Genomic DNA, 10,750 nt, shown 5'->3' with positions numbered 1-10,750 from the left:
CGGCCCGGTCTCGCCGGGAAGCCGCGGCCGCCGGCGTCCACAGCCCGAGCCGCTCGCCGTGCGGGTGCGACGCGGCGGCGAGCGGGAGGCGCCTCTACTCGCCGCGCGCCATCTGGGAGCCCGACTCCGGCGGCGGCGGCGGGTCCACGCGGCGCCGGGCCCGCCCCGCCCTCGGGTGCCGCCCCCTCCCGCACAGCTCGCCGCCCGTCCGGCGACACCGCCCAGCAGCAGCGCGGCCGCGGAGAGTCGCGGGCGCCGGCGCAGCCGAACTCAGCCCGCGGGGCCGGGGCCGCGCCGGGGGAAGGCGGGGCCGAGGACCGACCCCGCCCGCGCCCCGCCCAGACACGTGCTGCCTTTGTTCCCGCCGCGGCTCCCGCAGCTGCCGGCCGCGGGGGCGCTCTCGGCCGCGCGCCCGCCCGGGTCCCGGCCGTCTGAGGCTGCCGCCGGGCCGCGTGAGAAGCCCTCCACCGAGTCCTTGGCGCCGAGCTCCTCCTTGCATTTGACAGCCGCGTCCCGGGAAAGAAGCCAGGGAGCGCGGGCAAGAAGGCCCTGGGCGGGGAGAGGCGACGCCTTTACTGCGGCCGCCTGAGCGCCCCGCGCATCCCGAGTGGACAGGCCATTCGGCTCCAGTGCCGTCCCCTCATCCTGGGTAGATGCCCGCGGCCCAGGTAGGTCTCAGCAGTCCGGGCCAGAGAGGCCGGGCGGTTCTGGCCACTCGTCAAACAGCGGCTGGCTTTCCACCTGGTACAGGGCCTGAGGCCGCAGACTCGGCCGGAGGAGCCAATCCTGAGCCCATCACAAATAGGACCTCGAAATTTCCACTCACCCGTTTCTGTTACGTTAAAATTGAAGCAACTGGACCGCCAGGCAGCCTTCTGACCCTCCGATTTAAATGATTTTCATTTCCTAAAAATGTATAATTTGAAAACTGGATGCCGGTAAAATTGAGCAAAATTCTGGTTCTGAATAAGAACTTCTCTCACAGACATGAATCCAGATCCTTCACAAAAGCCACTGTTCATTTATTATGATTTTATTTTACTTTGATTCTAAAGATTGATTCAAATCTGACCACAGACCTAGGAAACAGAACACCCAACCGTATCTTAATTCAGATTATCACCTCTGGACCTAGAGATGGGGGAGTGGCGCTCCAAAAAAGAGGGTAACACCCAATCTCCTGACCACTGCAGCACACTAGGCTGTCAGCCCGTGCCACCTCTGCCAGCTGCCCTGGGGGGAAGAGGAATCTCCTATCATTCAGAACAATGCTGCCATTAAGGTAGTGCTAGATTTTAGGCACCACCCAGAGATTTCTCTGTCAATAGTGTTAAATCACAGCTTTAGGGGGTGGAAACTGCACCGTCCTGTACCCAGAGGGCTACTCCTTCCACAGCCCTTCAGAGTATCCACAGCAGCTAGCCTGGTAACTTGGAAGGTGAAGACAGGCTCTTAGCTGAACGTGCCCCTCCCTCTGCATGTTCCTCAATGCACAACCCTACCTGCTCTTCGCAGGGAGCTGTCCTCAACCCTCCTTTCCTTTACAGTAAGCTTGAAGCTGGGACCCTCAGGTCCCCTGTCTCGGTATCTCCCTTCCTCTCAAAGGCAAAGCTGAACCCCAGCCTCTTTTCCCCCTAGTAGACAGGATCAGCTGGAGCTGCTGCACGTCCACAATGCCTTTTCTATGCCTCATGCCCCCTTCAGGTTCTAGTGTTGAGCAAAGGTTAAATGCTTTCCATTTCCCAAAATATGCCCAGATTTCTAAGCCTGTAACCCATCCCTTATAAAAACCTGGGCCCGCTCTTACCTATAACTGAATTTCAATTTTCGCTATTCCAGTTCATGGTGGGGAATACCAAGCTCCACCTCACCCCACTGTTTCCCGAATCAAAGCAGCATGTGTTTGCACGGGCCTTTTCCAGCTGGGCCACACCCCTGCGTCATCTCTGAGACCCTTTGTCCAGCCAGCCCTTCCCTAGCACCTTCAAAAAGAGCTCCTCGCCAGGCACAGTGGTGTACACCTGTAGTCCCAGCTACTCAGAGGCTGAGGCAGGACGATCACTTGAGCCCAGGAGTTCAAAGCCAGTCTGGGCAACATAGTTAGACTGTCTCTTAAAAAAATTAAAAAATTTTTAAAAAAATTATATTCACTGCTGTAACCAGGGAAGGGGTTGCCAGGAAGCCCTACCCACCAAGGCACCATACAGCTCCCATCACTGCTCCAGCTGGGACGCAAGCAAGCAAGGGCAGTCATCTAGCTGCCAGAAATGGCAGCATCAAGGACCCAGAAGGCAGACCCAGCTGAATGATGCGGGGCTGTTTTTGCCTTCATCAGAGAATTACAGGGAAGATCTCCAAATCCCACCCCCATCAATCAGCCTACTTATCCTATAGCCTATCTCTGGCTGCCTGCTGGGCTGCGCAGCTAACAAGCAGGAGCATCCCCTCCTCTGCCTGCCCCACTGCCCACACCACCCACCCCGAGGAAGGGAGGCCAAGGCCGTGGCCAGCTACAGCTTCCAGGAAGGATTCCAAATAGAGCCAGCCTGAGCCCTGACTCCTGAGGAAGTATCCTTTGTTCTTTCAGGGATCACAGAGCAGCATCTAGTGGCCCTTCTGGGCAGCACAGATTACATAACTAGCACACAACAGGGCACCAGAGCCTCTGCTCCCAATGACGGTAGAGTCTCATTAACACACAAGTCAGTACTGGCACCGGGAAGGCTAGAGCCCTGGGCGCAGGCAGCCCATGGCCAGCGACCTTCTCTGTTGTGCCCAGACTCGGCTCACAAGGGGGAGAGGGGTGTCTCAGGAAGCAAGGGCACAACTACTGTTCCTGGAGGTCTAGAGCAGTGCTGTCCAAGAGAAGATAGTGTGAGCCACAAACACAAGCCACATAGGTAATTTAATATTTTCTAGTAGCCACATTTAAAAAGTAAAAACAGGTGAATTTTAATAATATATTTTATTTAACCCAATATACCCAAAATATTTCATCACATGTATAAAAACGTTACTGAGATATTTTATATTCTTTTTTTCACACTAAGCCTTTGAAGTCTGGTTTGGTTTCTACTTGCAGTGCATCCCAGTTCCAACTAGCCTCATTGTAAGGACTGGGCCATATGTGTCCAGCAGCTACATACAGGACAGTGCGGGTGTAGGAGTCACTGACCAAGACCTGCAAAGGGAGCAGAGAAAAAGGCTCCTGCCCTGAGCTCCTCAGGACTGCCCTAGGTTTGGGAAACCCTCTCCCCTCCGCTCCAGCTGCGGGTCTCTTTGTACCTTTTAAAAGTCCTTCATAGAAGCAAAACTCTTTCTGCAAGTAGAATACACAGAGAAAACTGCAAATGGCTGAACTGCTCACACTGAAGACGGGTTGATGGGCCCCCCAGGGCCACTCGCAAGATTCACTCCCAGGGTTTGAAGCAATACGAAAATCACTACTTTTGAAGATTACAAAAGGAAACTAAACCACAACAGAATGTCAGGACTCCAGACACTTGTACTTGCTTTACTTCATATGACCCTCACATCACAATCACCTACTAAAGGAGCATCACCCTCGCCAAGCAGATGAGGAAATGGGTGCCAGGAATCTTACCGCCCAAACCTCCATGTCTTCGCTGGACCATGTTGCCTTGGGAAAAAGATACCTGAGCTCCATTTCCAATTTCAGACCTCACAGACCAACTTTCTTGCCCAAAGCCTACCAACTTTAGACCCCAAATTTAGCTAAAGGACTTCCATTAAGCAAATGAGATAGCAGGGCTTTGGCCAGACTAGAGGGCTAGGCCATTATTGGGCTACACAGAGCTGTTACGGCTTGCTCAGAAGCTGTCCAGCACTCAAGAAAAGACACCTTTTGAAAAAAAAATTATTTTTATTGGAACTCATCTGAACATCAGATATACCTGGTGTTGGTTAGCAAGAACCGTTTGTACATTTGATATTGATGGTGCCAAACCAAAACAGTGACTGGACATGATGGGGAAAGATGTTAAGGACAAAAACCTGATTTTGGAGAGGAAAATAAAAGCCAGTCAGATTCAGTGAAGATGCAAAACCTGGTACAACAAAATCCTTTTACAAAATATAAATTTATTACGAAAACCTGGAAGGATAATCTGAGAAAGGTAAAGAAAGAGAAAAAGGCCAGCAGGAGGAGGGAGAGAGGAAAAAAGACAAAGAGGAGATGAGAGAAGAAAATATTAAGCACAGCAAAGGTGCAGAAGCTTACCTGCCCAAATGGCATTAAAGCCTTGCTATGAAATCGCATCAGAAAACAAAGCATGCTGACATACAGTGCTCTACCTCCCATCTGTTCGAGTTCTAAGAGGTAAATAAAGAAGCTCCCTGGGAAGGGGACATGAGGTTGCTTGAAAACCCAACAAGGAAAATTTTTTTTTTAAAAAAGAAAACCACACCCCATAGTCTCATTTCCGATGTTCACTGTTTAAAAAGGAATAAATCCATCTGACAGCAGGAGAGGAGTGGGAGAGGGAGAAGCTGATGGATTTCAGACAGCCCAACTCCTCTGGAGAGGAGGAGGAAGGAAGAGACATGTGATGGTCTCCTGGTTGAGAGAGAGGAAGGGGAAGGGAGGGGAGGGCAATAAAAACACCGACAGTCTAATCTAGTTTACTGTGTTAAAAAAAAAAAAAAAAGCCACATGCACAGCAGGCCCCCTGGGGGCTAAGGGCCCACACTGCTCCCCGTGTGGCCGTGGTGGACACTAGCTCCTGGCCTTGTCCCCATTCCTTCACAGGTCAGGTCAGAGCGGAGCTGTGCAGGTGCTGCTGCTGCTGCTGCTGCTGCTGCTGCTGCTGCTGCAGTGGTGACGACGACGGTGGGACCTTCGGCTAGTCTGCCGGAGCCAATGTCGGAGGGGAGGGAAAGGCGGACAGGCCAGGTGGCAGGGGAAAGAACACTGAAACGCCTCGTTTCAAATAAAAAAGAAAACAGCAGTCTGTACACAGTTGTTTGTTTTGGTTCAGTACAAACAGAATAAAAAGTCATTGCTTTTGATGGTCAGCAAACACCCAATTCTGAAGAGCAGAGGTGACGCCCAGCAGGTGGATTAGGACCCCCAGTGGTTGGCGGGGTGCCTGGCTTTTCGGCCCTCTCCCAGGAGGCAGAGAGCACAGCTTTAGGTAGTGTAAGCCTTTTTCCTTTTATTTAGAATAATCTTTTTTTTTTCTTTTTCTTTTTTTTTAAGCAATTTCCCCACTCCCAAGTTGGGCCAGTAAAGATTACATGAAAACTGGCACACCTATTGGCTGGAATACAGATGCACCAAATGAGGATTTAAAAACTTTCCGAGCGAAAAGTAGAACAAAAAGAAAAAAGAATCTCCTAGCACTTTCCCCAAGGTTTCACTCTCCTGCCACACACACTCTCCAAAGGACCGCTACAGATCCAACTCTGCAAGAGAAGACAGAGCAGTGTCAATCGGGAAGCCGTGAGGACACCAGGAGGAGGTTTTCAGTCTCGACAGGCAGAAGACAGTGCTGCCCGGCCCTGGGTCCCGGAGCCAGCACTCACCTATGTCAGTTTCTTGGCTTTGTTGTAGAGGGAATCCACTACTTTACTCATGTTCTGAATTGTTTCCAGAGCAGCTTCGTAAGTTTTATCTACTGGGGGTTCATCGAAAATAATCAGGACACCCTCCCCCTGGTCCAAAATCCCTGCAGGAGACACAAAGGCAATCCAGGTAAAAGACGAGATTAGACACAAAGCATTTGTGAAGCAGCCCACTCCCTAGTTGTCTTTCTCCAGAAAAGAAAGGAAACAGAATTTGTCTCCCTGTTCCATTTGTACACATTTATTACACATTCTGATTGCAGGGAAGAGGGGCCAGGATCCCAGGGAACCATCAGGAGAAACAAAGAGAGCACCTCCTTTAAAGATAAACCTCTTCAACCATCTCATCACCACCAGCAGCCCCCTTGCATGTACGACTGTTACTCACCATGAAATTTCTTGTCAAGAATCATCTGTGATAATTTCCTTTCCACGTCGGCCTAAAATCAAAGCACATGATTAAAGGGACCAGTATCTACTAGCCAGAGATCACCCCAACACGAAAGCTTTATAGAAGACAAATGGACTGAAAACAAAACAGCAACAATGCAACTCCAGCTCTGAGCCCACACCCCCTGTTCCCCACTAAGCTTGGGAGCTTTCTAGAAAGGCCCATCGGGTACAAATGCCAGCCCCTCCATACCACCCTTTCCCCATCCCCACCCCTTAGGCAGCCTCAGGACTCCTTACCTTGGAGAGTTTGATGAGACTAGATATGTGTTCAATCTAAAAGGAAAGGCAGAGAGACACCAACACTGAAAGTTTTACTTTTGCCTCCAACAGGAGAAGGGAGGAATACAGGGAGAACTGCTGCAACTCTTGAAATCCTGCTGAATGTCTCTATGGGGCAAGATCCTCCTTGGCCATGCTTAAGTCTCTTGTGCTCTGCCCATCTGCCTGCCCTTCGCTGCTACAGACAATAAGCACAGTCCCATCCCTCACACTCAGTGACCACAAAAGGAGGAGACTGCACTCAGAACATGTGCAATCTCACATGCCTCTGCCCCACAAAACCTTTCTCCTCAACTCTTGCTCATCCTGTCAAGAGAGGCCAAAGCTCTTGGTGGTCTCTTGCCCATCAGGCACACCCTTGGAAGAAAGTTCTTATTCTACACAAGAGTGGGAAGGGTGGTGGCTACAGTGAGAATGCCTAACCAGAAACAGTTAGAGCCCCAGGAGAGTTCTTACCTGTACTCGGGAAAAAGGTTCAATGACTCGAATCAGATTCTGTTCCAATAAGTTATCATACAACTTGGCCAAGTGTGTGCTGATGATGGGGTCATCCCGGAGCTCTGCCCGGTAATCTGTCAGGGCCTGCCAAAAGAGCCAGTCACAGAGATTGGCACGGAAAAGCACTTTAAATTCATGCTACTCCTAACTTCCTAAGTAGTCTGCTGGCCCTTGTAACTTCCATGGTTGAATGCATTTCTGGGATATTTGGGGAGATGACAGAAAGCAAAAGAAAAGGAGCATCAAGAACTAAAAGGTGGACCATCTTTCTCTCAGAAAGCCTCATGTCAACAGCTCAAACCACTAATCCATAAAAGCAGCTCAGGTGGTGAGCCAAATTAACTGCACAAGCATTTCTCAGCACGTCTTCCACAGAATAGGATCTCCATTGAAAAAAATAATAACAACATTAAGGTTAGATAATGGGAAATGCTGAACACCACAACGAGCTCTTGGGAGTTTTATGAGGATCAGTAGCATAGTATGGCTCTGCAGGTGAAAGAAAACAAAATACCTTTCTAATTTTGTTTACCCTAGTATTTCCTAAATATCCAATCACAGAACCCTTCTTCCAAGGAATTACTTGAAATAGAAGTGTCCCATCAAATATCCCAAACATTGGGATAAAATGATCTAGACTGTTTATTCATGTGTGTGGTTTATTTACCTTTAGTTTTGGTCTCAAGATCCTAGCCTCATGTCAGCTATGCTATAAAGTGTTAAAGGACACAGGCAAATCATGCCAAGTAAGGGACCACAGGAACTGGCAAGAACCTTCCAGGGAGATGATGAATCCTGGGGACAGTCAAGGTCATGTGGTCTAGTCTCCACCCTCACTAAGTTTTCCTTTCTGGATCTAGGTTTTTCTTTTTTCTTTTTTGTAGAGATAGGGTCTCACTCAGCTGCCCAGGCTAGAATGCAGTGGCATGATCCCAGTTCACTGTAACCTCACACTCCTAGGCTTTAGTGATCCGCCCACCTCAGCTTCCCAAGCAGCTGGGACTACAGATGCATGCCATCACACCTGGCTATAGATTTTGTTTTTGTTAAGTTGGTCACTATACTCAGACTAAGAGGAGAGAAGTTCAGAAAAGAATATTCAAGTCCTACTCTAAGGCTTAGAGAAGTTTCTCTCCCTTTTAGGAACTTCCCAAACAATAAGCAAATGGCACAGGAGTCAAAGAAAGCGTAGAACACACCATTCTGAGGAAGCTTCTTTTGGCCAAAGTGTGCACATCAAGACTTATCCAGACCTGGCACTTCTGGAGATGAAGGTATGAATACCTATGACTATGCCATATGGAACAAGCACTAAGCCTAGAGTCAAACCCTGATACCCATTAGCTGTGTGACTTTGGGCATCCTCCTGAATCCCAGTTCCCTCAACCATAAAAATGAAGATAATATGTCTGTTGTTAAAAAGCAAAGTAAAAGAAAGGATGACAGAAAGAACTTTTTGAAACTGGAAAGTATTACATACAAATGATATGTAATTTATATCAATTTAACAAGATTCATTATTACCATAGTGCTTAACTATTTCCTGGTTTTGATAATGTACTGGGTGATTGGTACATGGGATCACTCTGTACTGTTAATATCTTTGTAAATTCTTGTGAAACTATAATTTTAAAAATTAAACATCCCTCTCCTCCACCCATTCCCTACCAACCCAATACCATGCTCACCTTTTCAAAATCTGCCAGTGATCTGTTCTTGCTAGCCTGAGCCACGCATTTTAATGCTTCTGTCTGAAAATAAAGAGACAAATTGTGAAAGTGACCTATTCTGTACACTGATATCCACCCAAAAAGTCCCATAAGCATTATGCTATGCCCACATAACCTCTGCTACAAGGAAGAACCCACTCCACCATCATTTTTCAGAGGCCTGGGAAGAAAAGCTATAAACACTGAAAACCACTGTGTGCCAACTAGTTTCCCTTTGAAATCTGAGATGACTTAAGAATACTAGGAAATAGAAGGTTTTCCAAAAAGGCAGACCCTGCTACAGCACTCTCCAGAGATGACAAGCTAAAAGGGAAAGTGACAAGAGAACTGTGATATCTTTCCCCCTTCCTATCTCCACACCCACCCAAACTCCCTCCTGCTCTTATACCTGATTATACCTGTGCTTCATCCAGATTCATTCTGCTATATTTGGTACAAACCACTGAACAAGGTTTACTTTCATTAGGGTTGAAGCATCAAAATCGAGGCACCAACATATTACACTGAATGTTAAACCCCAGGGAGAGATGAAGGTACAATCAGTAGTTGAGAGCAACTTCTAACCTGGTTAGAAAAGGTGCCTGCCCAATCTATCAGGTCTCCACTTAGCAAGAAATCTGCAACATTCATATTTCTAGGAGATCAGCCTAACTCCTGCTTACAAGCTGTCATCAAGGTACAAGGGACCAGAAGGAGCTCCTCTTCTTTTGGCCTAGGTATTTAAATTTAAGGACAGTGTCTTACACAGTAGACTAAACAGTACCAGGCTAATCAAGAGTGTAGTTTGTCTCCAGCATTTGTCCTACAGAAAGAACAAATGTCAAAATGAGAAAAGCCTGAAACTTAGAGCCAGATAACCCTAGTTCAAAGTCTGGATCCACCATTTATTAGCTACCTGACCTCAACCTGGATACTTGACTTCTCTGAGCCTGTCTCCACAACTCTAGTTCTAGTCAGCATAGTGCATCTCTCACTATAGTAATAACCAGTATTCTTGAGGTTAAAACTAGGAGCTGACCTAAAACTTTTGCTGATGAAGAGCCAATTAGGGCCACTTGAAGAGAATGAAGGAATCAGCTGTTGTGGCCATTCCTCCAGAGACAGTGAGATTATATAGAGAGTCAATCTGTCTGTTGTTTAGAGACAACTGCATTTGAAATCCAGAAACGTTACTTTTACTTTACTAGTGATAATTAAGCAAAGTACAAAAAGGGGATGGTCCAAATATCTAAGACATCATCTTTATACACATAACTGTTTGCTCTCAGAAGTCACACTCATACCTTCTTGGGCATTAAGGTAGCACAAAAAGGTCCTCTTTTTCCACCACACCCAAAATTCAGGGCATAAATGCAAAGGCACTGATCTGAGGCTCTCAGGTAAGTCTCAAAACCTAGTTTCTACACCAAGCAATCTGACCTCGCTAAAGCACATATGCACCAGATCTTACCAGGCTCCTGACTTGGAGAATCCAAGATTCCATATTCTACACATGTTAAATTCACAAGTCAGGTTCACGGGAGATAAATCTTCTGGTCAAAGCTAAAAGCAACTTAACTCACTGCAAATGCTACAGTTCAGTTCTATAAGTCCTTCAAACCACCCAATGTCCATAAGAGCACCAAACACTGACTTCCCAGGCCAAGAATTTAACAATCTAGGAAATACACTGAATGGGCTTAAGAGAAGGAAGTGGGTGGGGGAGAAGTAAGAGAGTAGAATGAAGCCCCAAAGAGCACTGGTCTCATCAAACATCGTGACTCTGACAACATGCTCATCTCAAAATGACAGAACTGCAGTCAGGGTATCCCTACCTGCCTCCCTGCATACCGAAGTGCAAGCTTCCCGCTCACCAAAGCCTGGACATCTTCTGGGCTAGAAAAAAAGACATACTTGGTCAATTGCTCCAGGATATTATGCTTCTAAGTATAGGTTTAGGCCAATTTCTTTTTAACAGAATTCCACTGTGAAGACTCTGCCCACAGAGATAATCAGCCCCAACCCTTAAATCCACATGCCCTTCACACTACAGAAGCTAGGTTTTCTCCTCTCTGCGCCAAAGCTCAGCACTGGAGACTAGAAAAACTCAAACATTAAAAAGAAAGCCAAGGCCGGGTGCAGTGGCTCACGCCTGTAATCCTAGCTCTCTGGGAGGCCGAGGCGGGTGGATTGTTTGAGCTCAGGAGTTCAAAACCAGCCTGAGCAAG

The 10,750-nt window shown here is 47.7% G+C and overlaps 1 protein-coding gene across 1 annotated transcript in view; it reads right to left on the bottom strand.

The window, feature by feature from the left end:
* Positions 1-5,154: 5,154 nt before the first annotated feature.
* The window catches only part of PSMD11 (proteasome (prosome, macropain) 26S subunit, non-ATPase, 11), a 27,705-nt gene continuing 22,109 nt past the window's right edge, over positions 5,155-10,750 (bottom strand). Inside the window, exons 8-14 of the mRNA XM_012648317.1 lie at positions 10,358-10,418; positions 8,502-8,564; positions 6,772-6,897; positions 6,274-6,309; positions 5,972-6,023; positions 5,545-5,687; positions 5,155-5,424 (exon numbers count right to left, since the gene is read on the bottom strand). Of these exons, the coding sequence (XP_012503771.1) occupies positions 5,545-5,687; positions 5,972-6,023; positions 6,274-6,309; positions 6,772-6,897; positions 8,502-8,564; positions 10,358-10,418 (481 nt within the window). The 3' untranslated portion in view covers positions 5,155-5,424. The remainder of the gene's footprint in view (positions 5,425-5,544; positions 5,688-5,971; positions 6,024-6,273; positions 6,310-6,771; positions 6,898-8,501; positions 8,565-10,357; positions 10,419-10,750) is intronic.

Source organism: Propithecus coquereli, unplaced genomic scaffold (genome assembly GCF_000956105.1).
Source record: "Propithecus coquereli isolate 6110/MARCELLA unplaced genomic scaffold, Pcoq_1.0 Scaffold281, whole genome shotgun sequence".
In the NCBI taxonomy this organism is placed as follows: Eukaryota; Metazoa; Chordata; class Mammalia; order Primates; family Indriidae; genus Propithecus; species Propithecus coquereli.
The sequence above is the reverse complement of the archived record's forward strand: the minus strand, read 5'-3'. Positions and strand labels throughout refer to the sequence as shown.